This window comes from Amphibalanus amphitrite, unplaced genomic scaffold (genome assembly GCF_019059575.1).
Source record: "Amphibalanus amphitrite isolate SeventyFive unplaced genomic scaffold, NRLGWU_Aamphi_draft 000413F_arrow, whole genome shotgun sequence".
NCBI classification, from domain to species: Eukaryota; Metazoa; Arthropoda; class Thecostraca; order Balanomorpha; family Balanidae; genus Amphibalanus; species Amphibalanus amphitrite.
This window is the reverse complement of record NW_024881907.1, coordinates 310,001-333,561: the sequence shown is the minus strand read 5'-3', so window position 1 is coordinate 333,561 and position 23,561 is coordinate 310,001. Positions and strand designations below refer to the sequence as shown.

At 52.7% G+C, this 23,561-nt stretch overlaps 2 protein-coding genes across 6 annotated transcripts in view; both read right to left on the bottom strand.

Moving 5' to 3' along the window:
- The window catches only part of LOC122390880, a 31,248-nt gene extending 16,379 nt beyond the window's left edge, over positions 1-14,869 (bottom strand). Inside the window, exons 1-5 of one of the 3 annotated variants that reach the window (XM_043384296.1) lie at positions 14,163-14,869; positions 13,764-13,958; positions 13,275-13,439; positions 6,534-6,692; positions 2,934-3,085 (exon numbers count right to left, since the gene is read on the bottom strand). In XM_043384296.1, coding sequence (XP_043240231.1) covers positions 2,934-3,085; positions 6,534-6,692; positions 13,275-13,439; positions 13,764-13,958; positions 14,163-14,229 — 738 coding nt within the window. In that variant the 5' untranslated portion in view covers positions 14,230-14,869. The remainder of the gene's footprint in view (positions 1-2,933; positions 3,086-6,533; positions 6,693-13,274; positions 13,440-13,763; positions 13,959-14,162) is intronic. The other 2 variants (XM_043384297.1, XM_043384298.1) reach the window with 2 other exon arrangements.
- Positions 14,870-15,470: 601 nt separating this feature from the next.
- The window catches only part of LOC122390871 (cyclin-D-binding Myb-like transcription factor 1), a 40,063-nt gene continuing 31,972 nt past the window's right edge, over positions 15,471-23,561 (bottom strand). For all 3 annotated transcript variants that reach the window (XM_043384281.1, XM_043384280.1, XM_043384282.1), the window contains exons 9-14: positions 21,677-21,789; positions 21,127-21,284; positions 19,098-19,313; positions 18,687-18,902; positions 17,066-17,179; positions 15,471-16,166 (exon numbers count right to left, since the gene is read on the bottom strand). In XM_043384281.1, the coding sequence (XP_043240216.1) occupies positions 16,096-16,166; positions 17,066-17,179; positions 18,687-18,902; positions 19,098-19,313; positions 21,127-21,284; positions 21,677-21,789 (888 nt within the window). In that variant the 3' untranslated portion in view covers positions 15,471-16,095. The remainder of the gene's footprint in view (positions 16,167-17,065; positions 17,180-18,686; positions 18,903-19,097; positions 19,314-21,126; positions 21,285-21,676; positions 21,790-23,561) is intronic.

Genomic DNA, 23,561 nt, shown 5'->3' with positions numbered 1-23,561 from the left:
CGGAAACTTCAGAGACTGAGAGCTGCGGTAACGGCGAAGACTGAGAGCTGCGGTAACTACAGCGACTGAGAGCTGCCAGAGCTGAGAGCTGCGGTAAAGGAGACTGAGAGCTGCGATAGCCAGTGACTGAGAGCTGCGGTATTGAACAGACTGAGGGCTGCGGTATTGAACAGACTGAGGGCTGCGGTATTGAACAGACTGAGGGCTGCGGTATTGAACAGACTGAGGGCTGTGGGTACTGCAGAGACTGAGAGCTGCACGATCTGCGAGAGCCGAGGTACTGAGGGAACTGAGAAGACTGAGGGCTGTGGAGCTGTGGGAGCCGTGGAGCCTGAAAGCTGCGGTACTGAACAGACTGTGAACTGCGGGAGATAAGGAGGCTGAGCTGTGGAAACTGCAGGGAGCTGATGTGACTGAAAACTGCCGAACAGCGGGAGTCGAAAGTTGTGGAGCTGCAGGAATCGGGGGCTGGATGCTGCAGGCTGTGTGGTGAGAGATGATTATATAGGCAGGGATGATTGCTGACTGCCGAGGGCTGGGTGCTGAGTGCTGACTGCCGAGGGCTGGGTGCTGAGTGCTGACTGCCAGGGGCTGGACGCCGAGGGATGGGTGCTGAGTGCTGACTGCCGAGGGATGGGTGCCGAGTGCTGACTGCCAGGGGCTGGGTGCTGAGTGCTGACTGCCGAGGGGCTGGACGCCGAGGGCTGGGTGCTGAGTGCTGACTGCCGAGGGATGGGTGCCGAGTGCTGACTGCCAGGGGCTGGGTGCTGAGTGCTGACTGCCAGGGGCTGGACGCCGAGGGATGGGTGCTGAGTGCTGAGTGCCAGGGGCTGGACGCCGAGGGCTGGGTGCTGAGTGCTGACTGTCGAGAGCTGGGTGCTGAGTGCTGACTGCCGAGGGCTGGGTGCTGAGCGCTGACTGCCGAGGGATGGGTGCCGAGTGCTGACTGCCAGGGGCTGGGTGCTGAGTGCTGACTGCCAGGGGCTGGACGCCGAGGGATGGGTGCTGAGTGCCTGACTGCCGAGGGCTGGGTGCTGAGTGCTGACTGCCAGGGGCTGGACGCCGAGGGATGGGTGCTGAGCGCTGACTGCCGAGGGATGGGTGCCGAGTGCTGAGTGCCAGGGGCTGGACGCCGAGGGCTGGGTGCTGAGTGCTGACTGCCGAGGGCTGGGTGCTGAGTGCTGACTGCCAGGGGCTGGTTGGTCTGTGGTTCCGGGTGGTTTGGTGGCCCGGGGACGAAGGAGTCGTTCTGGCGATGGTCTGCCGACCATTGGCGCGGTGACGGCGTGCCGCCGGCAAACAGCGGCGACCATCCAGTAAACAGGGGAGTGAACCTGTCACCGAGCGCCGCGCGCCGCTTCTTTATAGGGGGCCTGATAAATGGGGCCCGGAGATGGGTGCCCGCCACTCGGGATCTTGTTTACCCAGTGATACGTCCTCTACTGTTACTGATACACGGACATGCCTCGGTGTTTGTAGAACACGATAACAGGGAGGCGACACGAAATAGGTACCTCATATCTTTATTTTCAACAGGAAAAGGCGTTGAGGTAAAAGTTAGGATTACAAAAAACATAATATGTTGTGAGTAGGTATACTTGCAGCCAAGTATTGGACAATAATCCAATCGGAATGACTGTCCACTTTCCGCTCCTTGATATTCTTAGCGTTGCATGCGTTAACTCAAAGCGATGAATATGTTAGCCATGTGTTGTTGCTATGGTCTGATCGTTGGTGGATGGGTCTTTGGTAGTTACCGCAGCTTTACGAAGAAAAAGTTCGATGAAAGAACTTAGTGGAGCACACAGCCTAACTTTTTATTCTGCTTTGATATGCTCAGTAGTCAGCCCAGACCTTATGCAAACAGTGCTCTGCAAGCCTGCGAGTACCTCTTAAATTGGCTGTTTTCCTGGAAATTTGGTACACGGGCAGTAAGAAGATTAAAAAACATTTGTAGAAAAAATATAGCATACCCCATGCATACGAATAGTCTAATGGATGCCTATATCAAGCGAATTGAGTGCTGTGTCCATATTCCGGTCCATATCGTCCCACACAGGGCCCCCTGTGGCACTTATCACGACCTTTATGCTATGAGCGGCGCCCCTTGGCAGCAGCGTTCCCCCATGGCCGCGACGAGCACAGCCGATGTCGCCACAAAGGGCACAGATACGGCGCACCATTGGGCAGCAGCGGCGTATTGTGCTCGCACTCTCAGCACAATCGATGACCGCCAACAGCGCGGCCCAATGAATGTCTATCAGAAGATGGCCTCTCGAGCGCTGCCGAACAAACAACCAGAGAGCCGAGGAAAAGTTACAGAGCGTCCTCTATCAAACAACTAAAACTGCGCTCGCGGTGGCTCTACCGGCGGCGCGAGCTAGCGAGCTGACAAATCTGCCCGGCTCGCTGGGGCGGTCGGAGCGTGGCAGCCGTCTGTCAATTTCGGCGGCCGACTCGGCCTGAATGGGAGCCGGGTATTACCGCGCGGGATGGACGGAGCGAGCGGCGAGCGGCTTCAATGCGGCAGAGCGTCGATCGACGAATGCATAGCGGACGGTAGGGAGCGCGCCCAGACCCAGAGCGACCACCGTCGCTCTGAATCAGACGCATTCACAGCGGAGCGGCGGCGTCGGGGGGTTTCTCGGACCAGCGGCTGCTATATGCGGTGGTACCGTATACCGACGGCGGGACGGGGTAGGACGACGTGGAGCCGGGGGATGTAGTGACTGAGGTCACCTGTAACCGGGACAGGGAACGCACCGTCTGAGAACAGCGGAACAGGGAAGACACGGATAAGTAACAATTGCAGAATGTCACTTGATCATGACATGTGTCCCGACACGATGCATCACGCAAAGTCGCAGTGCTCTGAACACCACCAGGGTATTGAGTGTAGTGCAGGCAGCTGACGTCCCCGTTTCGGTACTGACCTCTATTGGTTCGTCGACGGTGGGCAGCGGTACGACCGTCTCCGTCCAGTCTCCGCTGGTGACCCCATCCGTGCCCCGCAGCGCGGCCCGCAGGTGACCCGACGGCGCCGAGCTGTCGGCCTTCAGCGCAAACACCCGAACCGCGTCCGAATCTGCGGCACGCATCAGATAGTTACGTCAGCAGGTATCAGTGGAAGACATATTTTAGTGGTATTTTCTATGAAAAAGCAAAATATGAAGAAATCAATTACGTCTTCCAAATGCAAAGAAAAACAATGTTGCGTCAGGTTGACAACATGGCAGATGGTTTTCTATTTGGGATCGTTTAATTTGCGTGGTTCCTAATTTAGCGGGCGCCTCGTATTTGCCGGGAGCCGGTGCCGGGATGAGGCCACTCTCCCTCACCCTGAACCAATATGTGATCAATAGGCCATTAGTAGGACAAGGCATTGCAAGAGAGCTAATAAGGGGGCTTAGTTTGTCGGCGCGGAGATTGTGCCTGTCGCACGGCGTCTCCGGGGACAGTGGGGACTGGAGGTGACGTGGGAGAGAGAGAGGGAGAGTGAGAGGGAGAGAGGAGATAGAGAGGGACAGAAGTTACGTGGGAGAGAGGGAGGGGGGAGAGAGAAAGAGAGAGAGACAGAGAGAGAGACAGAGACAGAGAGAGAGAGAGAGAGAGAGAGAGAGAGAGAGAGGGAGAGAGAGAGAGAGAGAGAGAGAGAGAGAGAGAGAGAGAGAGAGAGAGAGAGAGAGAGAGAGAGAGAGAGAGAGAGAGAGAGAGAGAGAGAGAGAGAGAGAGAGAGAGAGAGAGAGAGAGAGAGAGAGAGAGAGAGAGAGAGAGAGGAGAGAGAGAGAGAGAGAGAGAGAGAGAGAGAGAGAGAGAGAGAGAGAGAGAGAGAGAGAGAGAGAGAGAGAGAGAGAGAGAGAGAGAGAGAGAGAGAGAGAGAGAGAGAGAGAGAGAGAGAGAGAGAGAGAGAGAGAGGGTAGAGATGGACACTGAGTAGGATCTGTATTGGGTCGGTGTTCACCTCCCCGCGGCCACTGCACTGGTACCTCAAACGGGGTGTTTGCAGGTGCAACACTGCGAGAGTAGCTAATAGTAATGACCCCCTGAAATGTATCGCATCGACCTATGTACCTATACCTTTAAAATTCAGACAGACATGAGGAATTCATACAACTGAAATTATTACCTACATAACTTGGAAGCATTGAGAGGGTACTGGCAATCTTTTTCTCGCCTATATGTGCGAGTAATGTTATGTCTTCGGAAATAGAATGACGAGGGAAGGGCAGACGGAAAATAAATGGAGCCTGAGACCGTCGGCCGACTTCGAGCCGATCCATGATTGATGTTTGGCTCGGTGGGGGCATCTGTTGCACGGCGCCTCTGCCGAAGGTGGGGCAGTATTTGTGTCGGGACTCTGCGGACTGCGGAGTGCCAGTGAAACGGAGTCGAGGCGCACGGACAATGAAGAGTGATGTCGTCTGACAATGATCGAGGGAGTAATAAAATACCATTACTGCGAAAATATATCAGTAATGACAACAAAGCTGCTACCGTGCGCTGAAGGCTCATGGCTGAGGCGAATGATGGTTGGGCAAGAAGACATGCATTAAAACAATTCTTTTTAGTGTAATAAGATGGCGAAGTACTAAAATGAGCAGCATTATTGAATATCGTAGAAGAATAACCTTATGCTCACTATCTTTAAACAATCCAAAAATTAGCCTAAAATCAATGAATATATTTCGGAAACGTTCCTTCTTCAGTTCAAAAAGTTAACTATACAAGCCACAGAAATGTACAAATAATTGAACGTCACAAAAGCGCCGAATTCACTGATCCCACCAACGAATATTAGTCACATTCTCGTGCCATATAAGTAGAATGGCCTCTTTTAATCAACGCAAGACTAAAATAACAGGTATACATAAGGTAGCGTAACCAAATACAACTGTATGAGATCACTTGTGATATAACGAATAACTAATAACTATGCTAGTCAATTTAGAAACACACAATATAATTACAACTAACATGCAAGGTGTACACAACCAACTACTCAAAAAGATCGACTGTCTAGCCAACAAACTAGCCATTCAACCAATTATTCAATCAACTAGTTACAGTAGTCATGGAGTCGACAAACCATTCAAGTATCCATTCCAAATCATTCAATCAAACGTTTTATCATACAATCAAGCAGTCATTCAATCGAACAAACAACGATTTTATCATCCAATCAAGTAACCCTTCAACCATTAAATCAATCAGACCCACAGTCGTCCATTCAATCATCTATCAATCTACCATTCAATATTCCATTTAATCATACATATAATCAACCATTCAATGATTCAATCAAACATCGGCATTTAATAAAACATCTAACTAAGCATCTCAAAAGCCAAAAGATCTAACAGTCATGAGGCTATCCCAACATCTATCACGTCTCAGTCTGACAGTTCACACTGATGTCGCCCTCGATGTCGCCCAGAGCCCCAACACATCGCGGCCAAGATCCTACAGACATGCAACACCAGCAGAGACAGAAAAATAGCAGAGTCGCTATGGATAAGGACATACCGACCAGCCCTAAACACCAACATCGCATCTTGGGCAGTTCTGTGATTAGTGTGAACTGTCAGACTGAGACGTGATAGATGTTGGGATAGCCTCATGACTGTTAGATCTTTTGGCTTTTGAGATGCTTAGTTAGATGTTTTATTAAATGCCGATGTTTGATTGAATCATTGAATGGTTGATTATATGTATGATTAAATGGAATATTGAATGGTAGATTGATAGATGATTGAATGGACGACTGTGGGTCTGATTGATTTAATGGTTGAAGGGTTACTTGATTGGATGATAAAATCGTTGTTTGTTCGATTGAATGACTGCTTGATTGTATGATAAAACGTTTGATTGAATGATTTGGAATGGATACTTGAATGGTTTGTCGACTCCATGACTGAATGTAATGGGTGTAACTAGTTGATTGAATAATTGGTTGAATGGCTAGTTTGTTGGCTAGACAGTCGATCTTTTTGAGTAGTTGGTTGTGTACACCTTGCATGTTAGTTGTAATTATATTGTGTGTTTCTAAATTGACTAGCATAGTTATTAGTTATTCGTTAGATCACAAGTGATCTCATACAGTTGTATTTGGTTACGCTACCTTATGTATACCTGTTATTTTAGTCTTGCGTTGATTAAAAGAGGCCATTCTACTTATATGGCACGAGAATGTGACTAATATTCGTTGGTGGGATCAGTGAATTCGGCGCTTTTGTGACGTTCAATTATTTGTACATTTCTGTGGCTTGTATAGTTAACTTTTTGAACTGAAGAAGGAACGTTTCCGAAATATATTCATTGATTTTAGGCTAATTTTTGGATTGTTTAAAGATAGTGAGCATAAGGTTATTCTTCTACGATATTCAATTCTTTTTAGATAAGTTTGCTTGTCAATTGCGGCGCACTAATGTACGGTCTTCTAATAACAATCCTTTTGTCTGTTCACAATCACACAATTGGTAATCAAACCACAAAACGTCTGGACATTGCCACCGATCTGACGGCGCTGTACTCACAGAGCGGATGGCGGCGGCGGCGCGGCCGGTGCCAGAAGCGGACACAGCCGGAAGTGGCAGCCGCCGCCGGAAGTCGAGCCGAGAAGAGTCGCTCCGCCCCCCCGCCGCCGTCCGCGGCCGGCGTCCACACGAGAGAACCGGGCCCTGGCGGCGCAAACACTACACTCGGTGCCGCAGAAATACACGGACAAAGACCACTGGACGGGGAAATAATACGGACACTGGTCCACCGAAGGCAAAGGCCCCGCGGAAGGCATTGTGGTCATGACAATGCTACGGAAATCATTTGTTTGGTGTATTATCAAGATAGCTCAAAACAGGATACCTAACTAAATAATTAGGAACAAACAAGCACTCACTGGGCTTCACTGAAGAGAACCGTCAGACGTCAAATACATGATGCGTATTATTGATGCTTAAATTTAAAGGACAAGTAATTTACTTATGTAAGTATTAACAACCTATAAATGGCACACAGCCCCGGCCGTACCCCGATCATGAACGTTTAAATTACAAAAGTTACACCAAAGTTTCTCCGAAACATAGCGAAGCCAGCGGTACATATGCTGAAACGGGAACAAACACATTACACCTGTTCATTGGTCTGTGACCTGACCGATACCTATTTATGTTTCTTCTCACTCTCCCATATTGCTGCGCCTGCATCACAAGTTGCCAGTAGTTCGCCTGATCTCCTGATGGCCTGGAACTGTTGGGGTTATGGTGGGGTTTCTCTAGCACCTGCGAGTCTCGGAGGACTTCTCACGCCATGGCCTCAGCGGCAGAGAGCGGCCAGCTCAGCCTCACTACCGATTCACGATGAGAGCAGTCCATTTCTGGAACAGGTCATTCCTTGAGCGAGAGCTCCACTTCCTGATTCATTTGTCGCACTTCGAAGTGCATGGTGCGATGCATTATTAGAGATCAATTTGTCTTCTGGAAGGCCGAGCGGTTCTTACACCGCCTGTACAACACAGGCGGTAGCTGCCGTTGAATGATTGAGTATGGGCTCCCACCAGACCACACTGTGGTTCTTGTTCGACCATGGATGGATATTGTATGAACGGCGAGTGACCGATCATTGACCAGTGACCATTGAAAACACCAGCCATGTTCCGAGTGCCTATATAGGTAGGTATATACTCGTGAACTACAAATGCTTCGAAGGATGGCGACAGCACACCAATCAATACCTACAGCATTCTTGCAAGCTCACCTAATAAGTGTAAGGTTGGTTACTAGCGACGTGCCAAATAAGACATTATTATGTTAACAAGCAATAAATATCAATACCTACCAGTCTGCATACTATTCCCGGGATACATCGGGTCCATTGCCCTACTGTTTAGAGTGGTACAACCAACTGACTCGATTGACTATTCCTGATGCGCAAAGCCCTTGCTTACCCAGCGGACTACGGGTATGCATCGCTCGCGCCCAGTGCTCCCATCGGGAGTTGCACCGCGATCCAGGATGGATTGTTGTGCGCCAAGTTTGCCTCCGCAATCTCGCGGAACAATGTAGGTCTGATAGCAGGTCCCGGGCACCGAGCTGTTGTGTGATTACTGCTCGCTGAGGCTGAGTAACGGATTGGTGCGTCGCGATACAGAGAACGAATCGGCTGGTGGGTCTTGTCAGGTCACTGTATCCGGGTAGTGACTGAGACTAGGTCACCGGGACCACACAGTGACTCAGGTCATGTCACCGGGTATAGATAGTGACCGGGTCAGGTCACCGGGTCCGGGCAGTGACCGAGGTCAGGTCACCGGTACAGACAGTAGCCAGAATACAGGTTAAATACCTAAAGAGCCAATCCTTAGGTATACATCCGAGGTAATGTGACCAGCAGGCGGCAGACGAGATATATTCATGACGTCCTTTTTTACTGACAGATCTAGGGGCGCTTTCGGGGAACATGCCCCTCCGGCCCTCCCGGCGTCCGAAAAATATGAAGTTTTAGCTCAGTAAAAGCATTTTACACACATAAAAATATCAATTTATAATATAGACATACCATCTCGGTACCGGGATGTAAGAGCCGACCTGCCCTCCGTGAGTTGAGAACGGTGAGTAGGATCACCTTCCACCCAAAGCACCGTCCCTCAGACCAATCAGTCAGACTTCGAGACTGTCGCAAAATCTCGCACTCATCAGCGCATAACCTTATCAAAAGCTCTCTCACACTAATCAACAGCTAATCTCAGCAGCTTCCCTGATGTAATTTACGCGCACAACTTTTGAACTAATTTGTGAATCAATAATACATGCAAAAATCATGTTCCATCATTCATTGCAGCTGTAGAAGCCAATAAAAACAACAGTCACGACACCGCATTAGCGCCCGTTATTTTTTTACACTCGTACGCATGCCTACATAATTAGCATTTAAGAAGTTAGGCACGCATCATATACGGGCCAGCATTGATTGAAAATTATACTTTCGGCAATTCGCATTGTTAAACTTAAAGTAGGCAATCAAGAGGAAAATTTCAACCGATAGGCGCTACCTCCATTTCCGAAATAATTGATTTCCACGTCTTTTTTCGGCTGGAGCCCGCAGCCTCGCCCAATATCGGCGCCCTCAGTGAAACCCATCCTATTTGGCCAATCCGAGCCCGGTCTAATTCCCCTTTGGTCTGGCTGCGTGGTCGGCGTTTCTCGGCTGCGGGTCGTTTCAGATGGTCTGATATCCGACCGCGTCGCCGGGCGTGCAGCGGCGGCTCTCCTGCCGCTCCGGCCGCCTTAGGATTCCGCCGACAGGGCGTCGACTCGACACGGCAGCGAGCTGAGAGCAGCCGCCATCGGGCGCCGACGGCGGGACCGACCCACCGGTACCGACTCACGGCGCACTGGCGGCCCCCCGGGACGGCCGAGCGCAGTGCGCTGGGTGTACCGGGGACAGAGACGCGATAATGTGTGGGATTTTTTACTACAGGAACCGACCGGAAGGGATAGACAAAGATTGCCTTTGCCGTGCATCATCGAAACAAAGCCTCAACTGGTCTAGCTGAGACTGAGGTCCGGAAAATTGCTATACGACAAAAAAGGCTCGCCTGAACACCTCCTGTCCAACTACATATGGGTCCGGTGCCTTAGTGCGTGGAGCCCTGCGCCAAGTTGGCCGAGTTTCTGCGGGTCGGCGGCACAGCGACGTTCGTCGAGCTCGCCGCTCGCTAAGGCAGTCTCGAGTTTCGCCGAAACTGTCGCACTCTATGGCGCGAAACTGCGTGAGATTGGTGTGCCCCGGAGGGCGGTCGGCCGGTCGGTGCGCCGCCGGTCGCCGGGTTATGGCAGCGGGCGGTAGGGCCGGCGCCGCGGGCGGTAGGGCCGATTGGTCCCCGCACCTGTGCAGAGCCCCGTGGGGACGAATCATATGAACGTCTCAATGCCGGGCCCGCCGGCCGGCCGGGACTAACGCGAACACCTCCAAAGACGCCTCGAGGCCGGGCTGAATCGAGTCTAATCCGAGCATAAAGTCGAGACATCCATAAAAGCTGATGCCTAATAATGTCGAAAGCTCTGTCAGCTTTGCCAGCCTGATGAGGATTACCATAGGATTTGCAAACTATGATGAAATTTTAAGTGCCTTTCGTAGCGCGTGCATTTTACGCCTCGTTAGTTAGTTTGACATTCATCATTTTCTCCTAGATTGCCAATATAGATTCGAACAGAACGTTCGTTTTCTGAAATTAGCTGACGCAATTTAAAATCACAGCCAGCAATCGCTGCCAAAAACATTTTCATATTTAAGGAATGCTACGAAGCCTTACAAATATGAAGGTAGTGCAGAAGGCATGTTTGGAATAAAAAATACAGATCAATTAAAAATCGCTTGGTATCCATCACTTCGCCAAAAGCATCTTCCTATATTAGGTAATAGGTATGCATAATTATCGAGCTTATCCCTGACCAGTAACCACCGTCCATCGATTTCCACCTTACTGAGCTGAGCCTTCTGGTATTCTGAGACAGCCATCACCCTTTCATGGACAACAAAGAGCGACGGCGTGCAGTAGCGGCGGAACACCTTATGAGGGGGCACTGCCGACTTTTGGTCCCATTCTTTCCATGCAACGCCCATAGGGCTAATGTTAAAATGCCAAAATCAAAGGGGGGCACGGTGCCCCGGTGCCCTCCCCGTTCCGCTGCCTATGACGGCATGCCTCCCCGACTCCCCGCCCATTACTTTAGGGACCACAGACATCGGAGCTTCAAGCTCCCTCGCTCACACCCCGCTCAGCGTCCAAAGACCCTGAGCACAGCTCACCATTCCGGCGAGCTGCCAGCGCCGTCCCATGTTCGGGGACCCTGGACAGGGGATCACACAGTTCGACGAGCCGCCGCCCGCGGCGCGGCGGTCCGATACCGTCCCTTTCCGCCGCCAGCCGGAGTGGTTATTTAGTTAGTCGGCTCTCAGCGGCCGCGCGAGACGGCTGTTTGTAAAAGCATGCAGTTTTTACGGGACAGACCGGACCGGAGGGCTGGCAACTGAACGCCGTCACCGCCGCTCTGACAGAGTCCACCTCAGCCCGGCAAACACGGTCACAAACACATCCACAAACAGGCACACGCAGAAATGAGCACACAAACGTCCAGAGAAAGAGATCACTGCCACCACCCCTTCACGTAGAACACTCCTAAACTGGCGATTGGCAATCGATGCACTGGACATTGTACAAACGTCTTGCTCTTTTGTTTGGTCCTTGGAAGTCAAATCAGAAAGGAAGTGGTGCGCCACATCTCTTATCAGAAAGTACGGGAAATATGGTTACAAATGTCGTTTATCCTGTCAGGAAACGTGTAATGAACACTGCTTGCCACAAGACATGGGATACGTGAAACCAGTTACCACCCCGATACTTCACAGAGCGAGCCTAAATTTATGGAAAGGCTCTGAGAGCGCACCGCGGCCAGCTTAGCGACGGGGAAGAGCTGCCTATGTTTTAACGACGCTCTTTGCCACAGTGAAAGGTGCAATCTTGCCTCTGAACGTATCTCGGCGAAGTTGGGCATTACATTATATAACCGGCACCGGTGCTTAGGTGATGGTGTACTTGGACCAGTAATCTTTGTCGAGAGGGTCACAGAGCGCCGTGGATTCCCCGTTCGCTTTGAGAGCGGAATATTGGAGTGCTCCGGCGGTATTGACCCAACAGGGAAGTATGGATCGCTCACGTAGATTAGGTATCTACAAAGAGATGGTTTTCGGTTTAGCATACCCCATTCAGTTGCCTGCAAAGACCCCAATACGGTATGTGCCGACCAGCATGAAAAAATTGGTAGGTACTTGACCATGCACTTCATGTAACTGAGACTAAAACTTATTCCTTGCATTCTTGCTTTCCTCGGTTTACACTACTGTAATAACCGTTTCTACACTATTAGTAAAAAGAACAGGACCTACTCGCCTCTTTCCCCATAGGCAAGAGAAGAGCAGTGTATACCCCGCCCATCCAGCCTCCATGGGTATTTTTGCAATCATATCTGGGCATTTTAAATACGATTGCAGGCTGATATAAACTGTAGTATGGCGGGGCGTGGTTGTTTGTCAGACACTGTCGGCGAGTACCGGGAACACCCACTGCCCTCGGTACCGGCGGCAGCGACCGGCCTCCCTCCGGGCTCTCCTCTCGGGCGCTTATCCGGAATTATGAGTCGGTGCCGCCCCCCCGTCCCCTGCGACCACGCAGAACGGGCGAGGTTCGTTACACGCTTCGGTGACGGTGTCGGCGTCGCTGTCGCTCGGAGCCCGGTCGATCTATCGCTGACAGCCGCGGCGCGCCGCTGACACGGCTGACACGGCTGACACGGACACGGACACGGCTGACATACGACGGACAGACACGCCGCTGACATACGACGGACAGACAAGTCCGACTGACACGGCGACACTGACACTGACACAGCTGAGACGAGACTGACACTGAAACGCTCTAACACGGCTGACACCGACAATATATAAAGTAGCGAGTCCGTTCGTGTGTCACTGATCACAAAAGACGCAACTGACACGAGATATCAATAGTGGACACAGATGACTTGCGACTGATGCGACAGATCTGCTAGTAACTTCGGCCTAGTCAGTTACGATATTCCGGCTAAACACGGAATATGTGAGCTTACTGCCACAGATGTGATATAAATGCATTTCAGAAATGTTCTTAGACAACGTCAATGCTGGACGATGTGATAGAAACACTACAGTTTAGTTTCGATGTTTGACCTTCAACAAATTAAGCAGAAATTAACCAAATAAAACGTTCCATCTGCCGTCGCTGGCAGTTGACAAAGACGATTGACCGGTGCTGTTTCAGAGATTGCCTCCGCCGATCGGCTAGCAAAGCTGATACAGCTCGGTTGACCGGTCAAAGCTGAGTTCCGTCAAAGTCAGTGATGAGACGGGCCGGTCTCCGGCTCCGCCAAGCGGCGGGCGAGCTGCACTGATAGCCACCGGGATCAAAGTGAGTGCGCCGCCGGCCGTGCGATCTCAGCCGTGTGGCGAGGTAGAGAGTGACGTCGTCCCTCTCAGTCCCCTCTGTCTGAGAGCTCTGAGAGCTCCTCTGAGCTCGGTCAGTAACTGTACTCACCCTCACAGAAAGGCGCAGAAGAGGAGAATGCGCCCCCTCTCCAAAAGCTTCTCTTAGCTCGGCCAGTGACTGTACTCATCTGTGCAGTAAGGCGCGGTGGAGGTGTATGTCCCCTCTCTTAGAGCTGTCCTCTGAGCTCTGTGACCGTACTCACCCTCACAGGCGGGCGCGGTGCCGTTCCACTGTCGGCCGTTGCAGTGCAGGGAGGCGTCCCCGGTCAGCCGGTACCCCGGCTCACACTGGAACGTGGTGACGTCACCCTGGACAGACTGGCGAGCCGAGCCGCCGGCCGGCGACGCCAGCGCCGCACAGCCCCGTCCTGCAGCGGAGACCGAACAGACATGATGGTGGGAGCAATGGAAGGCTCTATCATCTCAGAGAATCGGACAGGCCCCCACCCACAGCCACAGAGTCAGACTCACATTGTCAGACTCCCAGGATCTACAGAGTTAGATCTAGACGTATGTCTCGTAATGATAACGTAATGATAGCAGGCTAGACGTAATGATAGCAGGCTGAGTGCACTGGACAGCGCACATCCCGCTCGATAGCAGTATGTTATCCTATTCGTAAGCACGTACATACATACACTTGGTACAGCCCAGACATACAAGTGAAGTGACACCTTAGAAAGTCGACTCACGTGCGCAGAAGGGGTGCTCGAGGACCCAGCGGCCGCGCAGGCAGATGTTGTACATGTTGCCGAGCCGGCGGTAGCCCCTGCGGCACCTGTACTTGAACATGTGTCCCGTTGCCGACTTGCGCGGCGTCCTCACCGTCACCACTCTGCCGTTGGTGATGTTCGGCCGCTCGCACGAGTGCTTCCAGACGGCGGCACCTGCAGGAAAAGAGAACACGGTGAGTGGGGTACCGTAGGGGTCACAGTAAGTCAATAAAAAGCAATTTACACGCATTACTTTTCAAAAGCTTTGTACTGATGACGAGAGGCTGTGAAAAAGTGTTTTAATACAGCAAACATGGCACAAAGAGTGACAAAATGAGCACAGTGAGATAGATATGTCGACGCTAAGAGGGTACTCACTGGTGACGACGTCCCCGACCAGGAGCAGGGTTAGCAGCACGGCGGGTCCAACGCTGCAGCACTGCATCGCTCGTAGACCCCGTGTCACACGCCTGACTTCCACTGAGGCTCCGACAGCCGGCACGACCTCCACCACCGGCCGGTGCTCCACTCGGTCTCAGCCCACTGCGTAGCTCCACTCTGAGTCGTCCCCACACGGATTGACGCTGATTCACACGCACAGTCACCGCCGACTCCGTCCGACCCCCGGACAGTCGCCCGGGCGCCGCGCGGTCCCGGCTCCCTTTCCGGTCCGAGCAGCGCCGCGTTAGCCGCCGCAGGCCGATACCGGCGCGCTGCAGTCACACAGCTGCCGATACAGAGCTCGCCACGCGCCGGACGGAACCGCGACAGGAAGCGTGCGTAACACTGCGACACACGCGGCCGGCCGGGCTGAGCACGGGACGGGCCGGCGTCACAGACCCCGGGGCTGCACACAGAAACACTGTCCGACTGAGGAACCCGGCGCTGCACACAGAGACACTGTCCGACTGAGGAACCCGGCGCTGCACACAGAGACACTGTCCGACTGAGGAACCCGGGGGTGCACACAGAGACACTGTCCAACTGAGACAGAGACCGCCGAGCGGGTCCGCCGGCCGGCCGGGGCGGAAACTGAGCGGCGGCGAGATACGATCAGCGGCGCTGGGCCTGCAGCTGGGCCAGGCGGCACTGTCCCGGGAGAGGAATTTTCCTCGTCTCGATATGCTACAAACAAACTCGCTCGTGAAGGTCACGCTGAGCTTTTTTTCCCATTCTGCCTGGTCATGACAATATTCCCCAGAAGCGCGTCTTTTATTTCTAAGATAGGTGCGTCAAACCAATGCCCATTTGCTGAGGACTTTTATCCGATAAAGTTTTAGTCATCTGGTCCAGTCTTACCGAAAAAGGAAGATCCGATAAAGTCGTCTCAGCGGTCTCGGCTTCCGCTTCTGGTACTGAATACCAGAGGCAGATAGTCGCGTACGAGTCATTATCGGTTCCGGTGACACCGAGCTATCCAAGGTCAGACAAATGCGTCACTCAGATAGGTACAAATTTGTCCACTCGTTAAAGGCATCCCATATTGTATTCACTCAATGACAATTGGAAACAGGAAAGGAAATCCGAGATTTCTACAAAGACGTTATCTAAGCATCTTTGAAGCTCAATGTTCAAATAACCTTAACCACGGAATATAAAAAGAGTAGGATTAAGCCCCATTGTCCTCACTTGTGCCATGAATGTGCCACCACCATACAACGCTCGAGGTCCTGGGAATTCTACACCGAGTAATAGTAAACATATATTTCCACCAATGCACCAGACACCAGTAATACTGAAAGAAGCTTCAGTAGCCCATTAAAGTCACCTCAAAAATAGTATATGGCAGTAGAGGGTGTTGAGGCTGAACACACACAACATATCGGACCCGAGTAACCACGCATGGCTAGGTTACACAAGCTCGCAAAGAAACAGGGCAGGCATCAGCCCAATTCAGAGTGAGAAGCGTCACACAGCACATGCACACATCGCAAAGCAATAAACAGATACAATAAGTACATGGATCATAGCAGACCCAGGTGGCCAACAACGCTAAGCGCGCGTGCCGGCCTCGACCGGAGGTGCATCGGGTAGCATCCGGCATTCATTTCGCCGGGCAGGCGGCAGCCGGCGAGGCCGTGGCGACTATTTGTGGACAATCGAGACTCGTCCTCCGCGACAGTGGGGCTTCTTCGCGGACCGTCGAAACTTGTCCTCCGCGACGGTGGCGCCTCACGGCGGAAAGTCGAGCCCTGGACAGTGGTGGCGCTCTACTGCGGACAGTCGAGACATCCCCTCCACTGCGGACAGTCGAGCCCCGGACAGTGGCGGCGCCCTACTGCGGACAGTGGAGCCCCTGAACAGTGGCGGTCTACTGCGGACAGTCGAGACTCTCGTCCTCCTCAGAGGTGGCGCCCGGTGCGGTGCGAGACATGATGGGGTCTGCCGGAACACAGGGGGATGCTCAGAACCAGGTGGTGGCGGTAGCCGTCATCAACTTATAATAAACATACACATTTTAAAGTGTCTTGACTTCACAGCAAACAAGGTATAAGAATATTCACTGAAATAGCATCGATCATAGGAAAAGTTTTAAAAGGCCACGAAAAGTTGCATCCGTGCTTAGCTACTTCCGCAAAAGTTTTTCATATAACAACTCATCAGAAACATGGCGAGCTATATGTAGCTATATGTAAATAAAAAGTATCCGGTGTTTCGAATATTCATCCTTAACATAATCATCAAAAACTTGTTTTTTCAACATCCTAGCCTGTAAGCATTCTTATAAAATTTACCCCACGCTAATGTATTGGCACCGTATCAACTGGGAAAAAGGAGGCCCTAATCCACTCATCTGCCCCGATCACACGGTTCCAGTTACTGGACGAGCCAGGACGCACTAACATCGCTCGGGCAGCGCGCGGTATCTCAGCTGACGAAAAAAACCTGATTCTGCGAGCATCCAGTGATAACTGACCTTCGGAGTGCATTATTAGCCTACAGCGGTTCATGAAAAAAGGTTTCATATAAAACAAAACGATGAACATCCGATTCGCCATGACAACACTGTCAACAAACCTCCCGTTCGGGCTATATCCACTGAGCCTCTGCATCTCTTACCTATAGTGATTAGTGTCGAGCCAGGGATCGAGACGATCGGTTTTAATGACGGGTAGTGGCATCAGTAAGGGAGTTTCAGTTAGGGGAGGGAGGGAGGTAGCTGAGGGCGATATATACTAAGGGAAGGACCTCAGCCAGCGGGGCAGCCCGCGGTCAGCCGCAGCTGCGGCTGTGACCGTGACTGGGAAGTAACCCGGACCTGGGAACCGTCGGCCTCCTACCTCCCCGTATGACGGACGTGTGACTGGGCTGCGAGAGCCGCGCCTCCCGCAGCGGGTCGTCCGTGTACTCGTGGTCCGGCAGCGAGGGCGCCGACGCCAGCGCCACCCCGGACTCTGGCGGAGGGGGAGAGAACCATCGGTCACCGGGCGGCCGTCGAAATCGGCGGCGGCGGCGGCGGCGGCGGAGTCGCTGAGAGGAGCAATGTGACTTAATGGGCAAGATAATTTTTAAAATACCAGATAAATTAGTGGATCAACCTGCATCCGGCTAACTCAACCACATAACAAGCGATTTATACTGCCGTCAGAACTGACCTTGAAAATGACATTCACCTTAATGGTTATAACAAAAAGGCTCGGTGAACGAATCGCCAATAATACCCCGAAACAAGAACCACGGACAGAGCTGCGACCTTAATCCTCGTCAAATGCCAATGAAGTCTTTCGGCGGCCTTCCCCGATCTCCAGACTAAAGCTACATCACAGGGCAGCTCTGACAGTCTGGGAGAAATCCCCAGTGCGCCTGGCCCCACAGCTCTGACCACTTCAGGGACCACTGCTAGCAGGCCTTCTAATCAGGGATGCGGAGCCGTGGAAATTTCAGACGGCTCCGGCTCCGGCTCCGGCTCCGGAGAAAAAAATCGGCTCCAGCTCCGGCTCCGGCTCCGGGTGAAATGTTATGGCGGCTCCGGCTCCGGCTCCGGCTCCGAGTAAAATGGTCCGGCTCCGGCGGCTCCGGCTCCGGCGGCTCCGGCTCCGACTCAGTACATCCCCTATGCAATCAATTAAATACGGGTGGAAGAAAAATTGGATTGGTTATACGCGTTACTCTTTGCCATGACCGGCTCACCGCGTCCCCGCGCAAACGCACCTCGGAGAGAACCGGCAGAACAAAGGGCTAGGAAGCGATGGCATTGGAAACGCAGTCGCCGCGAATCGGAGTTCAGTGAACCATCGTAAGCTGACACCCGTCTCGGCTGCATTGGGGGGTGAGGGGTGGGGGGTGTGTGGGATGAGACGGTGCTGGGAGTCGCAGTCCACTGCACTGGTTTGAAAACAATGGCCGTCACCTGATGACTGGTCCTCATGTTCTGGGGATGCAGTAGACGTGGGGGGGGGGGGGGAAGAGCAAACAGGAAGTTGTTTGCGTACTGTGGAATACTGGGGATATTCGGATTTTTTCATTCACTTGATGGCCCATGACGTAAGTACCATATATTTTACTGCCTTGTACTGTCAAACCGAACTAGGTCAATTATTTTTTTCCTCTTCAAAAAATAAAAAGGAGCCGGAGTCGCCCCCTTTTTTGGCGGCTCCGGCTCCGGCTCCGACTCCGGGCTATATTGTTTCACGGCTCCGGCTCCGGCTCCGGCTCCGGGCAAAATATGCCGGCTCCGGCGGCTCCGGCTCCGACTCCGGCTCCGGCTCCGCATCCCTGCTTCTAATCCTCCACGCCCGAGCCAGACTACCCAGAAATTCTATCAGCACTGTTAGTCGGGGTCGCCACGTTAGACACCCTCCCTCAATTCCCTCCCAGTCCGTGTCAGACAGAACCCTCAGTTTGGAGTGTCTGAGACAGAGGGGCCGCGGCGGACCCCTGCACGCCCGGCCCGGTCCGTACCTGTGGCGTGGTGCAGCAGCGCTGTCGGTGTGGGCTCCACCACCACCTGGTCCCCGTGCACCAGCAGGTGGGAGACGCCCGGCAGAGTGGCGTACAGCTGGCCGCCGATCATCACGGCCGCGCCGCCGGCGTAGGCGCCCACCTCGGCCAGCGGGTCGACCACGTACTGGGCGGCCGGGTCGTCCGGCACCACAGACACTGAGCCGCCCGGGATCACTGTGGATAAACAGAGAGGGACGGGAAGTCAGGTGGGGACTGGGGACGGACTAGGGACGGCGTGAGTACGACTGGGTCCTGGAGAAAGTGCCTCCAAGAAACATTAGACATTGACAAGCGCAAAGAGAAAATGACAGATGAACATTGAAAGTTAGAGCTCATATCGCAGTCTTCCTTCACAGCAGCTGAGCCTACCTCTGCCCTCCTGGTCGACAAAGACGCGGGCTCCCGGCGCGATGAGCGGCTGGGGCGGCGCCGCCGGCGGCTGAGGAGGCGCCGGCGCGGGCGGGGGCGGGGGCGGCGGCGGCGGCGGCGGCGAGGGGTTGTCCTCGGCGCCGGTCTGCTCGTCCGAGTCCCGCTGAGGGTCGAGCCGCTCGAGCGCCCTCCGAGCGCGCAGGCCGCTCAGCACCTCTGTCGGACAGATACCACCAGTGGTTGCAGTTAGCGTGGGACTGGGGGACATAGCGAGACACACGGATCACATTGTTTGCATCGTAGAAAGCAACGGAAATGAGAAGATGCAAATCATTTAAAAGGTGACTGTCGCTAGTTGTTAAAAGAAAATCCGCTCAAGTAATGCCAATTGCGATTACTATAATTTCACCTAGGAATGATCCATTCTACGCCGCACTTTGGAAACGACTACGCATGAATCGCATTATCATTCGGCAAATACGCATGCAACAGCATCTCGGTAGACATAACGAACGATAAACGGCTTGCGCTATCAGATAAAACCACATTACGGCAGTTCCCTGGAGCTCTGCGCGAGCAGATATCTAATTGACGAGCGGCATGATCTGAGATACTGGCTACCGAAGATTTGGGCTCCGTGTGTGTACTAACGTTATTACGAGCGAGCGAGCGCAGCGAGCGAAGTGAGTCTTTTCAATATAACGGAAAAATATCAGTATGAGCGGCCCGGCCCAGCCCGGCCCGGCCTGTAACGCTTTTGAGAGGCTTATATCTCAGCAACCGCTGGACCGATTGGCCTGCGGTCTTTTTTGCTGGGTAGCCCCATCCCTTCTACCCCGTAATTGACTACTTTTGATACATCTCAGTGACCGTCGTGGCACGTGCCACGTGAAAAGTCAAGGGTGATCAAGCTGTTTTGCAAAAGTAGTGATTTTGAGAGGCTCATATCTCAGCAGCCGCTTGGGCGATTGACTTGCGGTAATTTTTGTAGGGTAGCAGCATCCCTTCTTCCAAAAATAGGATACTCTCGGTGCATGTAGGTCATCCCCAGTGCACGTGCAAAATACAACAATAAGAGGTGTCAAATTTGTTCCCATTTTAATAACTCTGTAATTACTGGGGCGATTTCGCTGAAACTTGGCATACAGGTAGGCACCCATCAGGCAATGCATTCCCAAGTGTTGCGGTTAAGGTGCTACTGCGCGTGCGCACGTGCAGGGGGCGCTTCCAGATCTCAAGAACGGCTGGGCCGATCGCGCTCAAATTTGGTACACGGTTGGGGACCAGTTAGTAGGGTGCCGTGCAAGAGTCATTTTGGACCCCGTTTGCACGTGCGCACGTGCAGAATGCCGCTTCCAGATCTCAGGAACGGCTGGGCCGATTGCGTTCAAATTTGGTACACCGCTAGCGACCGGTTAGAAGGGTGCTTTGCGCAAGCCCGTTGGAAGTACCCTCCCGCCCTTCCGCACGTGCAGCCTGCAGGGCTCACTATCTCGCTCGCTCGTTCTTCGCCCAAAAGGCGTTTTACTGGTATATTACGTCTATGTGCGCAATGAAAACATAGCCTCGGAGAAGGCTGGATACAAGGAATTGTGAGCCCCTGATATTAGTACAGAAGCTCCATATGTCGAGCTGGAACGTTCTGAAAACTGAGCCCGTGTGTCGCCGACAGTACATCCTCGCTCCTTCGGTGACCGGTGAGGAGTGGACAACAGACGAACCTCTGTGGCGCACCAACGGCGGGGCGTGATACTCCCTCTACCCTCCCAAAGAACCCCAGAGGATGCGGCGTGATACTCCCTCTACCCTCCCAAAGAACCCCAGAGGATGCGGCGTGATACTCCCTCTACCCTCCCAAAGAACCCCAGAGGATGCGGCGTGATACTCCCTCTACCCTCCCAAAGAACCCCAGAGGATGCCGCACTGTCGATCTTACCGAGAGGATGCGCATTGTATGTGTAACTCCGTCAGTGCACTCTGTGTATCAGACTCCCCGGTGGGACGCCGTGGGTTCCCCCGGGCGGCTCACCTCTGAAGCCGAGCCTCTGGTGGTTTTTGAACTGCTGTTTGAGCGTCCACCAGCGGCCGCGCAGCCACTGCGGCGAGCGGACAGAGTTGCGCGGCCAGTCGTCGGCCACGGCTGTCCAGTCGACGTCGCCCTCCTCACTGAGCTGCAGCTCGTACAGTCTGCGAGGGCGCACAGTGGTGTAAACGCACTGAGATGCGGCCATAACAGCCCGGGAGGGCGTACGGTGGCACAGAGGCGCACTACTGTCGAAGTCACTTCACTACCGAGTTACGTTAAACGAAAAAAAAACTCCTACGATCAAACTTTCTTACGGTAGAACGTAGAAAAAGAAACATATTGGTCATTACTCAGAAGCCCACATTGAAAAAAAAAACACGAAACAGTAAACTTCTTGAAAGTCCTAACCAGAGCGTACGCATTCCATATTTAGTGAAAGTCACGTCACTACGTGTACCCCGCAATATTGTTGATAAAATGTGTCAGAGATATGCACGGAACGCAATAACGCAGCGGCTGGGCGACGGCCGGACCCCGCGGCGGCGGTGCTCACACGTCTATGAGTCGGTAGTCGTCATCACGGGTCCACTCGTCCCCGCCCATGGTCTTCCAGTTGAGGTTGTTCAGCCACTTGCTTCGACACTGTTTCTCGGTCCGTGTGATCACCTGGCGGGACACGTGCGGAGCTCAGAACACGCCCCGTGGGCGGTCGATCCCACAGTCCCGGACGGCGAATGGACGCCCCGCGGCGCGGTGGGTTAGTTTGAGCTGCTGATGAGGTGCGGTGCTGTTGCTTTATTGTATTAAGTTACTAAGAAGGCTGGTGCACATCGCTGCACGTTGGGACGGTGGACGGTGAGATGGTGGGTGCAAAAAGAGAATGGTGCACATAACTGTACCGGGTAGCAATGTGATTCGCCTGTGCTACTGGTAGTGCAGTGTCGGTCTGGTGGTGAGAGGACTGGCGAGCACAGGGTACGCTGCCAGTAGTCTACCCGGAACCCAACTCAGTTATTTTTACGGAGCGAGCTGAGCGAGCGAAGCCTTACGTAGAATAGCAGAAATTTCTGAGTATGAACGGCCGGTCTGCCGTGGTAACGCTTTTGCGAAGTTTATGTCTCAGCAAACACTTGACTGATTTACTTGCGGTGATTTTCGAAGGGTAGCTTCATTCCTTCTACTAAGTATTGGACTATTTTCCATACATGAGGGTGACCTCTTATGGATGTGCCACGGGCAAACCGAGGAGGCGTTAGTTTTGTAACAATTGCAATATCTCGGTAGGTAATTACTGGGCCGGTTGTGCTGAAACTTGCATGTAGGTAGGCACCCATTAGGCAATGCATTTCCCTGTGCCACACTTGGGGTGCTGCTGCAAGTGCGCACGTGCAGGGGCCGCTTTCAGATCTCGAGAACAACTGGGCCGATTGCGTTCAAATTTGGCGCATCGCTAGAGAGAGAGACTGGTTGGAAGGGTCCCGTGCACATGTCAGTTGGAAATACCCCCTCGCAACTCCGCGCGTGCAAGGCTCATCCTTACGCTCGCTCGTTCGTCGCTCCAAAAGACGTTTTAATGGTTACGGAGCGAGCGGAGCGAGCGATTTCTTAGGTACGTAGAATAGCAGAAATTTCTGAATATGAGCGGCCGGCCGGCCGGCCGTGGTCACGCTTTTGCGAAGCTTATACCTATCTCCGCAACCACGCACTGGCCCAATCTACTTGCGATAATTTTAATAGGGTAGCTACACTCCTTATATTAAGTATTGAACTACACCTTTTTGCACCTCAAATAGGCATCTTTTCAATCCAGTTCGACGAACTGCATTCGATTTTAGCGATCTCACATTTGTTTCGAAGAGAGGGGCATTTTGTTTTGTCATATGGGCTCTACTTTGACATCGGGCACACCCATCGATATCAGGCATCATTCCGGCAAGGGGCATTCAATTTCGATAAGGCCTTACGTATTTGGACGTTAGATATGGACTTGAACACGAGACATTCAATCTCGTCACATTACAATTAAAGTCGACATCACTGATTCGATGTAGGCATTGCTTATCTAAAATTCGGTGATTAAGCAGTTTTCGAAAGAAAAAGAAAAAAGAACTGCCGGATGCGATCAACCCAGTCACTCCCAATCAACCTTGTGTAAATAAAATTTAACTCCAGCACGGGTGGTTAATCCATCCGTGCTCCACCTGCATCCTTATCCATCTGGATCCTTATCATGCTTCGTTGTTCGGTGCTGATGGTCCACGTCATCCATTGCACGCATGCAGAGCCGCTCCGACAAAAGCGCCCGTCCCGGGCTACCCCTTGAGCTGCTGCAGGTACGCGGTGGCGTGCTCAATTGCAGCGGGCCTGTTGATTGTCGAACGGGTCCTTGAAGGCTGCTATGATTTTACACCGGCCCTCGGCGCACACCGACCTGTTCT